The sequence below is a fragment of the Pangasianodon hypophthalmus genome, chromosome 4 (genome assembly GCF_027358585.1).
Source record: "Pangasianodon hypophthalmus isolate fPanHyp1 chromosome 4, fPanHyp1.pri, whole genome shotgun sequence".
Taxonomy (NCBI): Eukaryota; Metazoa; Chordata; class Actinopteri; order Siluriformes; family Pangasiidae; genus Pangasianodon; species Pangasianodon hypophthalmus.
The window spans coordinates 10,591,139-10,610,446 of record NC_069713.1 but is presented as its reverse complement, the minus strand read 5'-3'; the positions used below and the strand labels follow the sequence as shown (position 1 = coordinate 10,610,446).

The 19,308-nt window shown below is 38.3% G+C and overlaps 3 protein-coding genes and 1 non-coding gene across 4 annotated transcripts in view; 2 read left to right on the top strand and 2 right to left on the bottom strand.

Annotated features, from left to right (window-relative positions):
- Positions 1-4,392, bottom strand: part of nit1 (nitrilase 1) — a 6,343-nt gene extending 1,951 nt beyond the window's left edge. The window contains exons 1-5 of the mRNA XM_026937083.3: positions 4,121-4,392; positions 2,691-2,921; positions 1,692-1,795; positions 450-586; positions 235-360 (exon numbers count right to left, since the gene is read on the bottom strand). Of these exons, the coding sequence (XP_026792884.3) occupies positions 235-360; positions 450-586; positions 1,692-1,795; positions 2,691-2,921; positions 4,121-4,212 (690 nt within the window). The 5' untranslated portion in view covers positions 4,213-4,392. The remainder of the gene's footprint in view (positions 1-234; positions 361-449; positions 587-1,691; positions 1,796-2,690; positions 2,922-4,120) is intronic.
- Positions 4,393-4,493: 101 nt separating this feature from the next.
- Positions 4,494-10,125, top strand: pfdn2 (prefoldin subunit 2). The gene is made up of 4 exons (XM_026937084.3): positions 4,494-4,638; positions 7,050-7,138; positions 7,914-8,037; positions 9,148-10,125. Exons 1-4 carry the CDS (start codon positions 4,564-4,566, stop codon positions 9,334-9,336), a joined length of 477 nt encoding a protein of 158 aa, XP_026792885.1. The 5' UTR covers positions 4,494-4,563; the 3' UTR covers positions 9,337-10,125.
- A 1,656-nt stretch (positions 10,126-11,781) lies between these two features.
- Positions 11,782-17,234, top strand: b4gat1 (beta-1,4-glucuronyltransferase 1). Its single transcript, XM_026935933.3, has 2 exons — positions 11,782-14,022; positions 14,877-17,234. Exons 1-2 carry the CDS (start codon positions 12,919-12,921, stop codon positions 15,066-15,068), a joined length of 1,296 nt encoding a protein of 431 aa, XP_026791734.1. The 5' UTR covers positions 11,782-12,918; the 3' UTR covers positions 15,069-17,234.
- trnas-gcu (transfer RNA serine (anticodon GCU)) lies at positions 11,852-11,933 on the bottom strand. The gene has a single exon. It is a non-coding gene; the product is annotated as a tRNA-Ser (tRNA).
- Positions 17,235-19,308: the final 2,074 nt, after the last annotated feature.

Here is a 19,308-nt window from a genome sequence, read left to right as displayed (position 1 = left end):
ATTTGGAAAGTGTTAAGTTCTCCACCTAGATTAAGCAAAAATGTAGCTATAGACAGGTGACAAATTAAAGGAAAACCTAATATAAAGTGTGTTAGTAAGGTGTTTGTCTAACATGAGTGACGCTTCCCTCTAAGCAGAGAACCAGACCCAAGACAGGCCAGTAAAATTCTCCCTCAGCATAACAGATCAAGCGGGTTTTTTCCTTTCGTTTGTCACCTGTCTGCAGGGTCTCACCTCCCAGTGGGCGGTGCCTGTTGCCACGGTAAACGCTGATGGATAAGTGAGGATCTCTGCCCCGTGCCTCTGAAGAGCCGAGGACATCTCGGGGAAGCGTAGGTCATAGCAGATCCCCAGTCCCACCTGTACAGCCGTTGAACAGACTAATAAACAACTTCTTTATTTAAAAACACACAAACTGGGATTCCTGCAGAAAGTCAGGTGTCGTGTACCTTTCCAACGGGGGTCTGAACAGGTGGCACTAAGCTCGGGCCGGGAATGGTGAAGACGCTCTCTTTTAGGGACACACCTTTACCTGTCAGCTCTACATCAAACAGGTGACCTTTTCTGTACACAGACACGACTTGACCTGCGGAAAATCACAAGAAGCTCACATGGAGACTTCAATTATCATTTACTGCTCAAATGGGATTTTTCTGCTAGATTTTATTCATACCAAGTTTTTAACATGGCCTGTTTTCACGCATATACACACACAAACAAAAGGGAATAAACTAAATTCAGTCAGCACTAGCATTTAACATTTATGTGCAGTGAATGGGGATCAATTCAATTTGGATGAATGTTGGGTGTAATTTGGTGTAAAAGTCACCATCTGCCTGTAAAGACAATTTATTCACATCAGGTAAAAAAAAATATATATATATCAAAGCCACTTGTAGCTGCGGTGTGAACACAATTGAAGTGAATTATGTTCGAGAGATAAGGTACAGATGATAGTGGTGTTCATACTGCAATGAAAGTGTAGGTATAATATGAGCTTTGTCTATCACTGCGTTGACTATTATAAATATTTCTGATTATACCACAGCACTGTTGAAATTTTGGATTCTGATTGGTCAGAAGGAGTTGATTAATTTTCTGTAACACCAGCTCTGACAGTAGTGCCTCAAGCTTCAAGGAAAGTCACAGATTTATATTAGTACACTCGTTCTAATACGTTATCTTCTTTATAGTAATGACATATTCACAGGGACTTGTACGGTGAACGTTCTACATATACAGATTTAAAAAATGGGAGTAATTGTAACAAATATGGAAGGAGTCTCCAGTACCAGTGCTTTCTAACAGTCAGAGGTAAAGCTATTCTTTTATGATTTCCAACAAAGGACCTTTTTTTTTTTTAAGGATAGAGGGTTTTGTGTTTCTTGTCTTTTTTTGTATTATTAAAAAAGTGCACACCACCCTGTTACTGATTATTTTCCTATAACAGCGTGCTTCAAGTGTTTTATTACTTACAGGTTTTGCAAGTAATGATGCTATAATGCAAATTTATAATGCAAATAACAGCAATTTGTAAACAAATAGAACTCATATATACTTTTTTTGTTGTTGTTGTTAGGTATGTTACTAGGGTAAAGGTTTATTCAGGTTTTTATATATTAATCAGTGCAAAGGCATAACTTTTACCATGTTTGTCCTTTATCTATAGGAGTTAAGAGCCGGTGTGGTACCTTGGCAATTAACAATGACATGGCTGTTGTAGATGCGTCTGTCGTTTTCCCAGTCGTGCCCTCTTTCATGGAAACCACCCAGAGACAGCCACACTTTCAGCTTCCTTACAGACACAGAAAATCTTACAGCTTGCTTTACCACACACCTTCATCATGAACATGATTTTACCTTCTATACAGCTATAAAACGTGCAGCAATAAGGTTTAACTGTGGTCCAACTCTGCACTTCATTAAAAGACCATCAAAATTAAACATATACTCCATGGCTATCTTCTTTTACTTTTTCTGTTATTACTATTATGTAATAAAAGGTCCTTTAAAATAAACTAATGCATTACATCTTTTTCATGAAACATTTAATAAAGCTACTGTCTTTTTATGCAATGAAAACATTGCCCTTTGGGGATGTGCTTTCTAGAAGATTTCTAAAAACAGTACATATGTAGCTATTGTATATGTCATGGATATATTTAACAATTAACAGATTCCTGTGACGGAGTCAGTTCAGTTCAAACATGCCTCAGCAACCGTACAGTAACCATGAAATCAGTTCAAATTTCTGAGTTATATTATTTATTATAATTAACACCACTAACACTGACTGCTGTATTATTATGTGAAGATTAGTTGCAGTGTTGTGTGGTACACTGTTAAAATGAGCAAAAAAAAAAAATCTCTCGCTTTCTGAAATTGGTGTCATTGCTTCTACATGTCCATTTGTTAAATCATTACAAAAGCCCTCATATATTGTATTTTTTTAAACTGATGATTTTGTGGACTGTAATTACGGTATGTAGTGGCTGGTTTGTGAAGCTCTGCATGTTATCCCTCACCGTTTACAGTTTTCGTTTTTCACTGTCCTGTTCCTAGTAACACTGTGGGGAGTGTGTGCATGCAAATAAGTAGTGCTTACGCTACGATCTGTAATGATAATCCTCCACTATTGCCTCCAGCACATACTTCAGTAAAAAAAGAAATGTTTAGCAAGACCCAGACACCTGGCTAACTGGGAATATCTGGTCATGATGTCACCCTGGAGGCTTTCAGACAGCTGCAGCGTCTCCTCTCGACTGGAGCCGATGTAATCAAAGCCTTCAGGGAGGAAGATCATGCTCGCGCCACCCTCCTTGGCCTGCTCGATCAAACGCTTGCATGTAGTGAAGTTTGCCTCCTTGTCAGGGGTGGACGTCATCTGACACACAGCTGCCACAGGATGTGATGAGGTCATTCTGCGAATAATACGGAGTGTGAAAGAGAGAGGTTTTCTTGGTTTAAATTTGATAACTGGTTCACAGCTGATGACCACCATGTATACAGTGTACATTCAGACAGACCAGATGTGTGCAAACATTTTAGTGGTTGTAAATGACGCACATAGACATGTATGAAACTAGCATCCACAATGCAAACTCAGAATTTTTAATGTGTGAATGTGGAGTTTTAGTAAAATATGGATGGGATTATAAGTGCAGGTTTTTTTTTATAGTGTTTAAGTGTTTCTAGACTAATAAGATACACAGGATTTAAAGATACCTTAGAACAGCTCTAACGGGAACAGTGGGGAAAAGAGGGAGATACTTATTTTAGGGAAGGTCCACATTACACTTGGGCCACTTTGAAGTGGAGCAAACCAAAAAAATGAGATAGCACTCATTGCAGAACCAAAATCAAATCAACATTGTTTGTAGCATTCTTTTGGAAGGAGAAGTAGTTACAATGTCAAATATACAGTTTGCTAATGAAATGAACTTTATTGCCCTACTAACTCCTAATGGCAGACATTTTTTGAATCTTTCAACTCAATTACAATCCAGGAAAAAAATAATAAAATTTATATGGCCTGTTTCGGCCCGTGGGTGATATGTTTGACACCACTGATGTAGACTCGTGAATGCAACATTAAAGGAAAAATCCACCTCAAACGACTTGCATATTAATCTTTATAAGCAACATCATCTTCAGTGGCATCCAAGATGTTTGCTGATAAGGAGCTACTACTGTAGAGCAAGACACGCCTCTGGGGGCGGGACATATAAGTTCTAGAGATTTAACTGGACGAATGCAAGACTAGTACAGGATGTGTCATCAAAACTTTTTACTCTTTTTTTTTCTGGAAGTGGTAAACTATACAATTAAAACAAGAATATCCCCAACACAATTCATATTTTTTTCTAGATATACTATCATAATGTTGTCCATAACACTGACAGACAAGTACAAAAATTTCTGAAAAAACTCATTTTACAGGGGCACTTTAATTAGTCAGGAATAGGATAATGGTTAGAGGTTATATATTTATATATATCATTTAGACATGTATATCGATGGTAGACATATCCACATACTGCTATCTTTAAGAACTAAAGCTGAAAACTGATTATACTGAGGAATGTATGCTCCAGTGGGCTGTAGTGAAGTCGTGTGTTACCTGTGTTGACTTCTCACTACCTCCAAGCGCCAGAGAAAATGGTACTTTGGAGAAAGCAGCACCTGCTTCCACAGAGTCTGAGACAAAAGCATGGACTCCTATTGAACCAGAGATTGTCAGATATGTGCTGTTCCTCGTCGCACTTTGAACTTCCTTCTCTACCACATTAATGAATTACTATCACAGCTCATATTTACTTGACCCTGATGTATAAAACCCAGGGCAGGAGCCTGATAATATAATTTTTTAACAGATTGTCATTATTGCAGATTTTTCTCTTCGGCATCAACTTTACCCCTGTGCGAAAAATATAAAAACAAACAAATATATATAAAAACAACCTACATATACGTCTTTTTTCTTTTTTTTGAACAGGCGTTCAGTCCGGACAGCCCTCTGAAGGCGATGTAGAGGTCCTCACAGCTACAGCACTTCATTTCAACATGGCGGCGAACAGCAGTAGCGGCACGGGGAGTAAAAGCAGTGGAGGGAAGCAGTCTGGCCCCTCTGCCGAGCAGGTACATTTCAGTCGGGCTCCATGTGTAACACACGGGATTATTTTATCTTTATATACGATGAGACGGTGCGTGTGACGCATTAAACTCAGATTATTGCCGTGCACAATGAGCTAAGCTGCTAGCACCGAGAGGCGTGTGTGTGTGTGTGTGTGTGTGTGTCAGTGGTGCTATTGACTGGCTCCATAGCAAACGGCTCCTTATACGGCTTTTAGTGCACTACACAGGGTGTGAGAACCGTTATTTCCTTCACTATACAGTGCACTTAGGAAGGGAATGGGAAGGCATTTTCCCGCAGTTGAACGTTCCCAAGCAGCGGTTAGGGTGGACCTGAACAGAGCTACTGGTCCTGAAACGTGTGCTAGCGTCTAGTTTGTAGCAATGCAGTAGTTTACATCATTAAATTAACTCTTAATAAGAGTCCATGTTTAGTGCACAAGGGTTACAACCCGGCTGCTATTTCTGCCAACGGATGCCACATATCTTCAGTGTGGTCTGATTCATGACCTCTTGGTGGTGAAGACAAATCAGGACATGTTATTTAAACCTATTTAAGTGATAAGATCATCAGTGACCGAGTTCTAAAATGTTTTAATAAACATTGTCACAAAGCATCTTTACAGAAATCCGAATGTAGATTTAGATCCCTAATGGGCAAGCCAGAGGAGAGTGGCAAGGAAAAACTCCCTGAGACCTCATGAGGAAGAAACACTGAAAGGATCCACACTCAGAAGATACAGATAGCCTCTTCTGGGTGTCACTGGATAGTAGAATTATAAATCATTACTCTCCCACCATTTTTATATTTTATATATATATATATATATATATATATATATATATATATATATATATATATATATATATATATAAAACATCAGACAGTATTGAGTGTGTTGACAGGATTTTTAGTTGTTTAGTATGAGCAGCAGTTCTTAGGTGCACATCTGCAATATCCAGGTAAAATTATCCACTGAAGAAACGGTGAGGCTTGTGCGTAACTGTTTTTGACTAGTGGAAATCTTTTATGTGTCCGTGTGGGATGACCAAAAACAGCACAGAGTCACAAGGCTCCATCAGGCAGGTCTAGGGGTGAGAGGAGCCACAGGGGTAGATGTGCCAGGAGCAGGCACTGACATCGCATCAGGCAGCAGGAGTAAATGCATAGCTCTGCAGAGAGAAAATGAGAGAACACCGATTATTAAGTATGCTCTGATTCTACAATGGTTTAAAATGGCGTCGGGGTGGACTTGTGTGTGTGTGTGTATATACGTATATATATATGTATTTTAATTATTAACGCTAAATAAGGTATGCTGAAATTTAAAATATTGATGTTAAAATACTGACACTAGGGCCCCATTCCTATATTTTGCCTAGGGCCCCCAAATCACTAAATCCGCTCCTGAATGGCGTACAATGTGCGAGAGCACAAGTGAGGACTCTGGCAGTTAGCGATGAAATCATAACTAAAAGGGAGAACCAGAAGTTAACACGGACATGAAGGCACCCTGGGACAGGAAGTGCCCCTCCACTCCACCTTTAAAGGGTTGGGGGGTTTTATAAAGCTGAGGATGTGGTGTGGTATTCAGTTATGAAAATCTCAAGTATGGATGTACATGTGTATTCAAGATATCAATATGTATGTACAAATGACATTAAACCAAAATGAGATGTTTAGTTAGATTTCTATAATTCGCTATTTAAATTTGATTAGTGTTGAGCGAATGGCTTCCCTTGATTTCCCCTCCAATCAAGCACTGAGTATTATAGTTCACGAGAACATCACAAGTACGATTATCATTAGACAAAAGATCTAAACTCAAGAGGTACATTACACAATCAGATTATGAGGGCACATGTAATGAAGTGCCAATCAATACTGCAATTTTTCCACAGAACACTACAATGTAAGTCCTACTGCAGTTATTTCAGCCAGTTGGATTTTTCTCCACTGTAGGCAGACATCCGTTTCAGGATTAATAGTTGATTTGTTTAGTAATTTTAACAGCAAAAAATTGTCATTTTTATATTTTAATAACAGCATCCACTAGTACTCAAAAATATGCCAAAAGAGCAGTGTGCTTTTTTCCTCCTCCTAAGTAAAATTGACAGATAAGTCATAAGATCAACATATGAATGAGTGACATTTGTGTAGTTGTTTTGAACTCGCTGATATTAACTGACATCCTGGAAGCCCCACCCTTTTCCCCATGTACTGTTTTGTCTTTTTCTTTTTTGGTTACAGGTACTAAATATTAGGTTAGTGCATCCTTAGATTTAAAAAAAAAAAAAAAAAAAAGGTATATTGGTAAAAAGTGCTGTTGTTACCTTGCTGCTGTGGTTTAATGAACAGTTTGTTAGAGCCTTGTAGGCATTAGAGTGATGTGTGTGTGTGTGTGTTTTGATGGCAGGTTGTGGCAACGTTCCAGAGGATGCGGCAGGAGCAGCGCAGCATGGCCTCAAAAGCTGCTGAACTGGAGATGGAGATCAATGAACACAGGTTTTTCTTTTCATTTCACCTGCTGTATTTATTATTATAATAATATGATAAGGGCATAATATGATCAAACACTTTTAATGTTTCATTCCACTACACTTTATGGGTGAAATTAATTAAAGTAGGAACGTTCAGTGTATGTGTTTAGCCTGAAATCATGGTTTTATCTGATTACAGCTCAGAATATATTTAAAGAAGGACATAAAATGTTTCACATAGCCATAGTAAAATGATTTAAGTCTTTGATTACAGAAACTGATTCAACCAAGTTCGTTAAAGGATCACTCTTATAGTTTTATTAAAATGGTGTAATACTATTTTTTTCTGATTTTCTTCAAATGTTTCTTCTTTAAAGAATAACATACACTACCAGTGGAAATGTTTGAACACACCAGATTGAATATGTACTTTTCAAGGCTTATGGTTGAAATTTGTTTTAGTGATGGTAATGCCCATGTATAAATTTATTTCTGAATCAAAATGAATTTTTAATAAGTAGTTTTTATTGAAATTAAATTGTTTCCCAAACAAATAGTTTTACTTTACAACTTAGGAGAAGCAGTGAGGATCTCAGCCTGACTGGTAGTGCACGTAAATAAAAATAAAATCTCGTGGCATGTTTTAAAGTGTGTAAACTGGAAATAACACTTTTAACAATGTAATGATCTATAGTGGTACAGGATAGGGATGAAATGGTATGTCATGTCACACCCGTAACTCACTTGTATAAGAGACATGTGTGATGGATATGATGATTAATCGGAGTCTATTTCTTTAGCCTGGTCATCGACACACTGAAGGAAGTCGATCCCTCGCGGAAATGCTATCGTTTAGTCGGAGGTGTTTTGGTCGAGAGGACTGTAAAAGAAGTGCTGCCTGCACTGGAAAACAATAAAGAACAGGTACGTTACATGCTAAGAGCCATGACTGTCTCAGAGTAAAAATTCAGGTCTAAAAACACCAGAGACTACAGTGATACGAAAAAACCCTGAAAACTACACTTTTCTGCTCTTTCAGCTAAAGCAGTGGTCAGAACAAATGATGAAATAGAAGGCCAAATTATAAAGTGAAAAACATGCATTTGTTTCTGATAGAAGTTACTTTGGCTTTGTGCTGAGTTTATCTAGGTGATATCTGTCCTATGTAATTGCAAACCTCAATCTCACAAGCAAAATAAACAAATAAATAAATCAATTACTTAAAAGGGACCGTGGTCTCTTTGAGGTTCTGCATATGATTATGTAGCGTTCACACCAGACTCCTCCCGTTACATCATAATGCACATGGGCCAGGACTAAACACGTCCGAAACTCTGATCACAAATGTGTTTGAATTGGAAGTGAAGAACAAGACAAAGTTGGTTGTAATGTTACAAGCTGATTTGCATATTAAAGTGTGATCTAGCAAACGAATTTCAGTTCAGCTAAACAGAGACACCTTTGATTACAAATGTGAATAATTGTAGCTAAAATTTGAACAGCATACGGATACAACTGGGCGTAAACAGGGTCACAGTCAGTAAACAGGGTCACAGTGGACGTTTTTATAAACAACCGGGTATAATCAGGGTCAGAGTGGATGTTATTATGAACAACTGAGTGTAAACAGGGTCGGAGTGGACATGTTTATAAATAACCAGGTGTAAACGGGGTCACAGTCAGTAAACAGGGTCACAGTGGACGTTTTTATAAACAACCGGGTATAATCAGGGTCAGAGTGGATGTTATTATGAACAACTGAGTGTAAACAGGGTCGGAGTGGACATGTTTATAAATAACCGGGTGTAAACAGGGTCACAGTCAGTAAACAGGGTCACAGTGGACGTTTTTATAAACAACCGGGTGTAACCAGGGTCACAGTGGATGCTTTCTATAAACACCCGGGTGTAAACAGGGTCACAGTGGACACTTTTTATACACATTCGTGTGTAAAAAGTGTCACAGTGTAAAAAAGGTCATTCATAGTGCACAGTTTTTAAACTGACTTTTTTTTTCCCCCTTCTTTTCTGACAGATATCAAAGTTAGTTGTGTCGCTCAATACGCAAATGCAGACGAAAGGGCGAGAGCTGACGGAGTACCGGGAACGTTACAACATCCGTCTGGTGGGCGAAGACGATAAACAAGGCAAAGGCAACGCGGCTCAGGCTAAAGAAAGTGAAGAAGGAGGATCTAAAAGCGGAGCTGGAGTTCTGGTTTCTTAGTCAGTTTAGCTGTTCACATAAACCTATAATTAATGATGTAGGGTTTGAGAGCCTGAATATTGTGAAGATCACAATTTTACATGTGAATTTTGTATATTCATAATATTGAGACGGTCTCTAATCTCTTCAGAGTTACACTCTAGGATGCAGAACAGCACAGCTGATAGGGAATATTCTCAGTTATACAGTAGAGACAGTAACGTTACAGTTATGGGTTTATTTTGAGTGCAGCCGTGACCCGTAATCCCTAATCAATCTCCCTCTCTCTCCTCCCCCTCTCTCTCTCCCCTCCACCCCCCTTTAAATGCTTTGTGTAGGATAATGTAAATTACAGAATATACACAGCTCAGTGTCCTACATATCACAACGCATACTGAACAACTGCTTTTGCCTTTCACATTGTAATGAATGTTTATGCTACGAAACAAACAGGCCTGCATCCAATTTGTTACTTAGACACTTCATATGTTTAGGTGGTTAAAAAGGCTGAGACCCTTTTACTTAACTAATTATATGTCTTATATGCTACACTGTAGAATTTCACTGTTTATAGCTGTGAATATTCACGCAGAACTGAATGATGCTCCAGGAGTTTGAACCTTAATGTAGAATGCATTAGTTAAGAAACAAATGTCTTGACAGTCCCCCCCCCACTTTGAAATTGGAACACAGCCCTACCTGACAACTTGTTAAAACTGTACTTGTTTTGAAGAAGATTTTTTTTTTATGTTTGTCTTGTTTGTTTTGGTTAATGAATTAAAATGCCAACTTGAACATTTTTCCCTAAAAGTGTATATTCTCATTTTTCCACGATTTTGATAGTTATGTCAAGTCAGGTGTGTTTTTTTATTTTCATTCCTCTATATGGCTTGTATACATTGGAATGAAATGATGCTTCTCTAGGACCATGGTGCAACACAACAGTACACAACACTACATAAAGTGCAAATACACAACAGTGTGAGACAAGTGCAGAACAATAAATACCAGGACAATAAACACACAGGACTGTACAGGACATGGACTGTAAACTATTGAGTAGTGAAGCAGCAATATTGGCAGCAAAAGACGTTCCATAAATAATGTCGGATGCAGCTTTGTCAAGTGCATTTACAAATTTCAAATTTACAAAACATCAATTGAGATATGTTAGTGAGATTTGCTTGTAAGAGTAGATTAACAAGCAAATCTCACTAACATCTCAATTGATTAGCTAAGACTGATAAACTGCACTATAATCTCTGAAATGTCTTTTCACCCTCACAGCTGAATATTTTGCCAATGTCTTACTCATATTCTGTAATTCAAACATCTTGTATTTTTGGATCTTATGCCAGTCAAGTAATGAATATTAATGAGCATTGCGGTTCTGCTTATTGAATAGTGATAACTATGGGAGCTTCAGTTTAAATGCACATATTTTTAAAATGGTGCTGAAGATATTGTATTTACATGTATTCCTCTGACAGACTGTTTTATCCAGGACACAAACTAAGCATACAGTTGAGTGTTCGTCTTCATCAGCTGCATTTTTCTGGTCAGAGTCAGGGAGGATCCGGAGACTATCCTGGGAACGGTGGGTGTGAGGTGGGAATACAGCTAGACAAGACGCAAGTTCATCGTAGGGCATCATGCACACATGCACATTCACACGCTCATTCACCAATTCACCTGCTGGAATGTTTTTGGGAGGTAGAAGGAAACTGGAAAACCCAGAGGAAACCAAAGGAGGAGGACAAAATTTTGCACAGAGCTCTTTGTGCTGTGTATGTCGATACATGTTCGCAGTGGATTAGACTGGTAAACTTATCAAATCCGTACCTGATCCAGTGTTTCAGGACAGTATCCGCCCTGATACGCTGCTCTTATCACTTGGGTCCAATCATTAAAAATATATAGGCATGATTGTCTGAGTAAAATCACTTAAGATTGAGACTTGGCTGAAAGAACATTTTTTAGACACATCTGGATGACATAGCATATGACAACTGTGATTAAAGTATAAAAGTGATGGTCACACTTACACAACATGCAAGGAAGTTCAAAATCAGACTATGGCTATCCTAATTAGTCTGATGATTGATATGGGGATAAGCTCCTATAAGAGATACAGTCTCAGATGTTTGCGAAAGTTGTAGTGAGGTATTGAGAGGATGACTTATAACCAGAATATGTGCTGCCTTGGTTTTGTTTATTTTTAGTTATTAATGTTTTCCTCCTACCATTATCATTTTATTTGTTTTTAATTATTATTATTTTTCTTTTGTACGACTGGCAAAGTCAAGGGAGGGGTTCAAAAAGGTGGGTTTGGGGTGGGTAGGGCGTAGAACATGTTCTCAGACAGTTCTTGTTTTTTTTTTGTTACATTGTAAAAATATATTAAGAAATATATTAGAAACAAAATATTTAAAAAAAAATCACTCGATACTTTTCATACTCATTCAGAAATAATTTTCAATGCGTGAAATTAGTATGCAAAGCTAATGAACGTTATATTGAAATGGAAAACGGTTTTCGACGAGGATGGGATTCGAACCCACGCGTGCAGAGCACAATGGATTAGCAGTCCATCGCCTTAACCACTCGGCCACCTCGTCTTGTACGTGAGTAGAGTGAAATCCACGGTATTTACAGAGCACCATACGGCTTTCATCGTTTAATTGTAAGGAATTCATTTAAAATGATTATTCTGGTGTAAATATTCGTTCTGTACACGGAAGACGTGTATATACAAAGCAGTAGAATGTATATGCAGTCTAATCGTCCCTGCTGTATTTAATGCTACTATATTCTAATGTTTACGGTAATAAGACACCCTGCATTTAAACCATAAGATGTGTCTGAAAAAGTGCATTCAGGTTCATTTTTATCCGCTAAGATTTATTGTTTGGACACAAACCCTTAGTATATTGTGAGATTTCTTTAGGGTAATGGATATTTAACACTATGCATTCATATGCAACTGTCAAACGGGCAAAATCCTAACATAGTGCACTACCTAGTGGATAGGGTGTGGTTTTGGACATACTGCATCGCCAATTGTTTGTTTCTATACTAAATAGTATATCAAAATAGCAGGCCATTTATCAGTATTTCTATGATGGTATGCGATTTGAGACGCAGTCGCATTTTCATGACTTCTATCATCTCGGCTTGACTTGGATTAAACCATAACAATACTGATCGCATCACCTTGTTCTCTTTTAAAGAAACAGGGAGTGACGTCAAAAACCTGCGACATGGCACGAAGGACCGCGCCGTAATGAGTGAAGGAGAAGCTCGTAAGGTTTACCAAAATAGCAAGATACCAAAATAACATATTTACACTGGACAGGCTATTATTTTGCGACTGGTAATGTTTGTGTGATGTTAACAGACTGATCTCATACAGAAAAGGATGGACTTGTGTGTAAAATCCTAAGCTGTAGATACATAAGGGGTGGTGTTGATGGGTTTAGTGTATCTGGAGGATATTGCAGTGATTTAGTGCAGAAATGAAGTAGCCGAGCTACACGTCTGGTGAGCACCACAGATAAGAGTTTTCTTCATGCATATTCTCTAGAAAACGACAAAGTTTTTGGAATGCATTTCTTCAAAAAATGCTCCGTGTTTAAAGTGGTGCTGAGTGCCCTGCTCATTGTAGCCCTACTGCAGCTCATCTACTTGTCGTTCCTGTCAAAGCTACACGGCAAACAGCAGCGCTACAAGTATTCAGAGCTGTTCGGCTCCAAGAAGAACACACAACCCAATGATAAGAACTCTAAGCGGGAACGCCTGAGATACTCCTTATCCAGCGGAGGCATCTTCGACAGCAGTGGTCAGTACCGTGTGTACAAAAACCTTATCAAGAGTGACTTCTCCACCAACCAGAAGCTGGGAGCAGATCCAAGATCCCATCACCTCGCCTTGGTGACACACACAACCATCAACAACCTTCATCATTTGGATTCCTTGCTTGAACGCTGGCAAAATCCGCTCTCCGTGGCTATTTTCGCTCATGGCCAAGATGTCAAGTTTGCCACGGCCCTTGTCTATGCTCTCAGTCTCTTCTGTCCACGCGTCCAAGCCTTGGTGGATTTCCACCTGGTGTGCCACTCGGAGGAGATGGCCAGCTTCCCGGAGCAAGACAGGGAGCACTTCGCTGGACTCGAGGAACAAGGCTGTCCTGGTGTCTTTGCTAAGCTTGAATCCCACCGGGACAAGTACAAGAACTATGCTATGGGAAGAAACGTCTCTTACCCCAACAACCTTCTCCGCAACGTGGCCCGGACAGGCACAGACGCCGCCTACATCCTCGTCCTCGACATTGACATGGTACCCAGCGCAGACCTGCATCATCAGTTTGTGATGATGCTGATGAAGCGCGAGCCGGCCCCGGACGAGGTTCTGGTCCTGCCTGCTTTTGAAATTAGGCACACACGCAAGATGCCTGCTACGAAATCCGAGCTTGCGCAGCTGTACCTGGTCGGTGAGGTGAGGCCCTTCTATGAGGAACTGTGCCCACGATGCCAGGCACCCACCAACTACTCCCGCTGGATTAATCTGGTTAGCAAGAGCTCCGGGCCTCTGGAGGTGGCGTATACGCAGAACTGGGTCGACCCATGGGAACCCTTTTACATCGGGGCTAAATCAGTACCACTGTATGACGAGAACTTCAGACAGTACGGCTTCAACCGTATCAGTCAAGTGAGTCCTAATATCATCTGGAAATACAGGAGTAGATACTATATTATGTGCTTATTGTCCTTTCCAGGGTAATTTTGTCAAATGAGGCAATTTTCTTCTGGAAATAAGTGTTTTTCTGCACACTATAATGTACATTGTACATTTATTCCATTCTTCTTAAGCATTTTTTAATCTATTAAAAAACTAGATTACTACTGTAGTGTACTGTAGTGTATGACTGCTGACTACCACAAACAGGAAATCTGACGTGTTTCCCTGTAGTGAGAAAACCTACTCTAAACTCACTCATAATGTCTAACGGCTAAGCTGTCCAAGTTGATACATTTTCCAACAAACGTTTAAAATATACGACTTTATAACAGCAATTTCAAGCTACAGTCATTACGCTTTAACAGTAAAGGTCTAAGATGAGAGAATGCTGTTTTTATGTAGTTTTATCCATCTTTAACACTCATTATCCATCTTTAATCAATATTTGTGATATTCTTGTGCAATCAGCCAGAAACTGAGGCACCTCTGTGTTACTCTGAACTACTCTGACTGTGTTGGTAACACAACCACAAATTCTTCCTTCTGAAAAATATTCCCAGCTCTGAAAGGATGAAATATACAGATTTGGAGCTTAATATACAAACATCTTCAACTGAAGAATTTGTGAAAGCATCCCAAAGACTGCCCCTTTACTGTGCAAACATGTTTTCTGTTCTTTTCTGTGAGAAATGTGGTGAAATTCTGGTTTGTGGTAATCACACACATGCTACAGATACAATGGCATGAGATTAGGTTGAAAAACACTGATTTTTGTACTTTCTTTCACTCACTGTCTCTTTAACCTCTCTCCTGTTCTCCTGCAGGCCTGTGAGCTTCATGTGGCAGGGTTCAGGTTCTCCGTGGTGAGTAACGCCTTTGTGGTGCATCGAGGCTTTAAGGTTCAGGGCGACTTCCACAGCCGCAAGGACGAGGAGAACCGCAGAAACCGGCTGCTCTTCCGCAGCTTCAAGGAAGGTCTGAAAAACAAATACCCCAACTCCCCTCGCCACTGCTGAGGCCTGGATCTCCTGACGAACATCCAGGCCTCGTTAGTGAAGCTTTAAGGTACAATATAATGATGAAGAAATGGCTTACCAGTGCTACACACTGCTGCAGAAGTGCTGGGTAAAATATATGACATAAACTGGAGAATGACTCTTTGTTACAGTTACTGATGTTCTGATGTCATGGCACACAATTTGGACTTGCATACTAACAGTATACTAATAGTATGTGACAATCCGGGTGTAGAAATTGTGACATGTTTCTTATTGATTATTTAATGTATTGTGGTTAATGTGTCAGTACACTGAACGGAGAACAGGGTCTCCATCAATGTAACACTGGAAATGAGACACAATGCCAAGGATATTAAATTATTACATCTGTTTTATGATTATATCCACGTGAAAGTTCTCTGTCTGTGTACGAAAACCTCGACTGTGAAGAGAAACACGAACAGGTCCTTTAGTATTTGTGTTTTTACTGTGGATTAAACATTCACCTTTTTCAAGCTAGTACAGTTTATCTATTTTTATGACCCACTTTACTTCATTTTTAATTACAGAATTTGAGTCTTTCACGCCACTTTACAATATTACAGTGAAAGCGTTATTGGTGATAATACATATAAACCATGAACAGTGTTGTATTCCACAGCATTAAAACACTTAGTGTAGGATAGGGGTGTATCCAAAGGTTAGTACACTAAATCAGAGCGAAGATAAATACTGCAAAACTATTATAGGTGTGATGATGTACTGTACTGATGATGTACTGTAGTGTAACTCCGCAGTACTGAGACTGTCAATCAGGTTCTCTTTACATTTATCCCAAAGCTAAACAATGTTCTGAAGCTTATCTGTGTAAGTAGGCTAACACTGACAAACAAAATGTTGTTAGTAATATTGTACTTTTTACAAAATGGTTGTGTGAGGATTGTGTAACCTGTCTCTATACTTGCCTAGGATTATTCACGGAAATGAGACTGAGAGAAAACACCTTATATTATGATTTTTGTATCTAAATGGTGTGATTAATTGTAACTTAATTAACAGTTGTGGTATGTAACAGATATTAAAACCCCATATTATTATTATGTCTGAGAAAATACAGCATTGGTGTTATACTAATTAAAATTGATATACAATTAATTGCTGCTAAGTAAGAAGAGAAGTGTTGATTGTTGCAATTTTTTTCCTTAGCATTTTTTTTCGTAGCATTTTTACGCTCATTTTTCTTACATGAACCACTATATTTCCAAATATATGCTCTGTTCTGACTAAAGCATGTGATTGTACATAGTTTTATTTAATTTATTTTCACAAGATTTCTTTGTTAATGTCTGTCTTAACTAATAATTGTTATTATTTCTAACACTACCAGCATGGTCGATCAGTATTATCCACTACAATTGGACCCAAATCACAATGGCCAATGTACAACACCACTGTATCAATAGCAGGGAGAAGCGTGTAGGAGCTGATGTGTGGGGATTTTTCTCCCAGTGTGTTTGTCACTGTGCCTTTGTTTCCATTTGTAGCACTTCTGAAAGTATTTTTGAAATGATTTTTGTTACTTGCTCATTTCTTTGATGCGGTAAATTATATGACACTATACTGCATTTGTCGATATTTGAGTACTGCTTGAATTGTAAGTAGCTATAGGATGTTTTATTATACACTGATACATGAATAAATGTGTATGAATATCATTTGGTGTTTAGCTGTGTGATATTAACCATAATGTGAACTACAGTGCATGTCTTTAGTGTTTAATTGACAGGCTACTTCTGGTTGTGAGAGGACCAATAGGGGGCAGTGGAGCAACATGGATAGACTAGGAACAGACTAGAATAGAATATTGTTTGGCCAGTTATCTGTGTTTCTGTAAATCCATGTAAATTCAATGCAATACAATATTAATTTAATGGTACTTAATAAATATGTCAGTGGTGGCTCAGTGGGTAGCGTTGCTGCCTCACAGCTCAGGGTTCTCTGGCTCAATCCTGAGCTTGGGTTACTGTCTGTATGGATGATCCTTGGAAGTTTTTTGAGTGGGTTTCCTCTGGGTTCTCTGGTTTCCTCACAAAAAACATAACAGCACGTGGACTGGCTAACCTAAATTAACCCTAGGTGTCAATGTGTGTGCATGGTGCGCTGCATCCCACCCAAGGTGTTTTCCCACCTCATGCCCAGGGTTCCTGGGATTGGCTCTGGATCCACCGTGATCCTGATCCTAACCAGGATAAAGCACTTATTGAAGATGAATGAATGAATAATCACTTCTGGTTGTGAGATGACCAATAGGTGGTGGTGAATGGAAAGAATAAAATTATTTTCACTGTACAAGCAAACTAAATTAGATTTCTGATGAGTATAGGTCATTTTAAAAGTTGTAGTAGTAAGAAGAAAAGTTTTTAAACAAAAATCAAACAAACAAACAAAAAAAACCAAATAATATTCTTAAAATATGCTCCAGAGATTAATTTGTACATCTTGTACAAACGTAACTGACATATTTTTTTGGGCCCAACTTGGGCCAGTGTTTTGAAAGACAGTGTTGTACTTTAGAATGTAATATAGATTTTTTTCATGTAAGTAGAAGTAAGAGTATATGAAATTATATAATATTTATGCATAGCTTATTATGTCAAATGAGCATCAAAAAAAGACTTTTAACTATGACCCATGTACAGTAAATTACTCGAACTGCACGCTAGTGGCATCTGGTGGTCAAAAGGAGGAATTGCACTTTTTATTGTACTGCCTTCAATGGGTGCTTAGGTAGGTTTTTTTTTTTTTTTTTTTTTTTGATTACAGCTAATAAATCTGTCTCACAATGATTTAAAAACATTTTTTCCAAAAAGCATACAGTAAACTGGTAAGACTATACTTCTACAATCTCTTTATAGTAAGCCTATTTTGTAAGACATATAACATATTAACATTGAACAAATAGTCCTTCGTTACTCCTTCATCATCGTCATCACATCAGATGTATTAAATATATAATCTTGTACTTCACTAGTTTTCTCTGGTTACCTGATTAGAGGTATATTAATACAGCATTATACATACAATCCTGAGATTCACTGCTCTAATAATGAGAAGCTCTTTTTACTGTCTCAGCCTGACTCTTTGAAACACACACACACGTGTACTGTTGCTCTTTAGACTCTGTCTAAACACCAGTGACACAGATCCCATTATCGGCTCTTACTGGCTGAGGAATCTGAGTGACAGGTAGAAGATGTTCCAGTGGAATGCTGGCAGCAGACAGATACAGGACACCCGGATGAGCGCCAGCATGTAAATTCATTTACTGATTACTTTCCATGTGCTACTGTTGTACATCACCTCAGGTGAATTATCACTGCACTCTAAATGGGTAAAATGTTCAGCCAAATACAATGGGAATATTGATGGAATTTCATATGCTCAAAAGTGTAATGAAGGTGAAGTTGATAAAGAGAACAGCCATTAACCATACCTACACTTTCTCTAGTAACTACACAAGTAACGATACTGATGCAGAGAAAAGACCAGAATGCACATGTATCAAGATACTTCAGCGTAACTTTGTCTATTCTGGTCATCTGTTCATCTGTTCAGAATTCTCAGTTCTGATTGGTTAGATAATTTTCTATAACAGGTAAATCACACGTTTGCATTAAAGTTTGTTCTAATACATTATTACGACACAGCAGATGGTCCACACAAATTGAATTTAAAAACGTGTAACTGTTGATATGTTGAATTTTTCTGTGAGGAAGTAATTATTACCATTTATGTAAGGAGTCCTTTATAACAGTCAGAGGTAAAGCTGTAGCTTTTATTTTACCAATACGGAAAGCTCTTCAGGACTTTCTGCTTTCTGGTTTCTTGGTAACATAAGTTGCATTTGTCTTATTAATTTCAAGGGAGAGAGAAAACAGAAGTTAGTTCCTGTTATCACTTATAACATAAGTGATAACAGGAAGTAACATGTTTCTTGGATGTTCCACAACACTAAATGTAACTATAAACAGATAAAAGTATGACATGCTGTTTTTTTAATAAATAAAAATTGTAATTGTTGGCAAATTCCTGTGACATAAGAGGAAGAAAACCTCAGCATTTGCAATTATAGGAAAATAATCAACTTCAGGGTGGTAACAGTAACTCCACTGTTACTGTCTCACTGTTAATTATGTTCCTATGAGAGAGCACATGGATTATTTTTTGGGTTATTTATGAAAGATGACAGGGCTATTCT

Excerpts from the sequence above, each read along its gene's own strand:
- pfdn2 (XM_026937084.3), top strand. The coding sequence starts at position 4,564 with ATGGCGGCGAACAGCAGTAGCGGCACGGGGAGTAAAAGCAGTGGAGGG. Across the intron at positions 4,639-7,049 it reads CTGGCCCCTCTGCCGAGCAG|GTTGTGGCAACGTTCCAGAG; the intron begins GTACATTTCAGT and ends TTTTGATGGCAG. Across the intron at positions 7,139-7,913 it reads ATGGAGATCAATGAACACAG|CCTGGTCATCGACACACTGA; the intron begins GTTTTTCTTTTC and ends CTATTTCTTTAG.
- b4gat1 (XM_026935933.3), top strand. The coding sequence starts at position 12,919 with ATGCATTTCTTCAAAAAATGCTCCGTGTTTAAAGTGGTGCTGAGTGCC. Across the intron at positions 14,023-14,876 it reads GCTTCAACCGTATCAGTCAA|GCCTGTGAGCTTCATGTGGC; the intron begins GTGAGTCCTAAT and ends GTTCTCCTGCAG.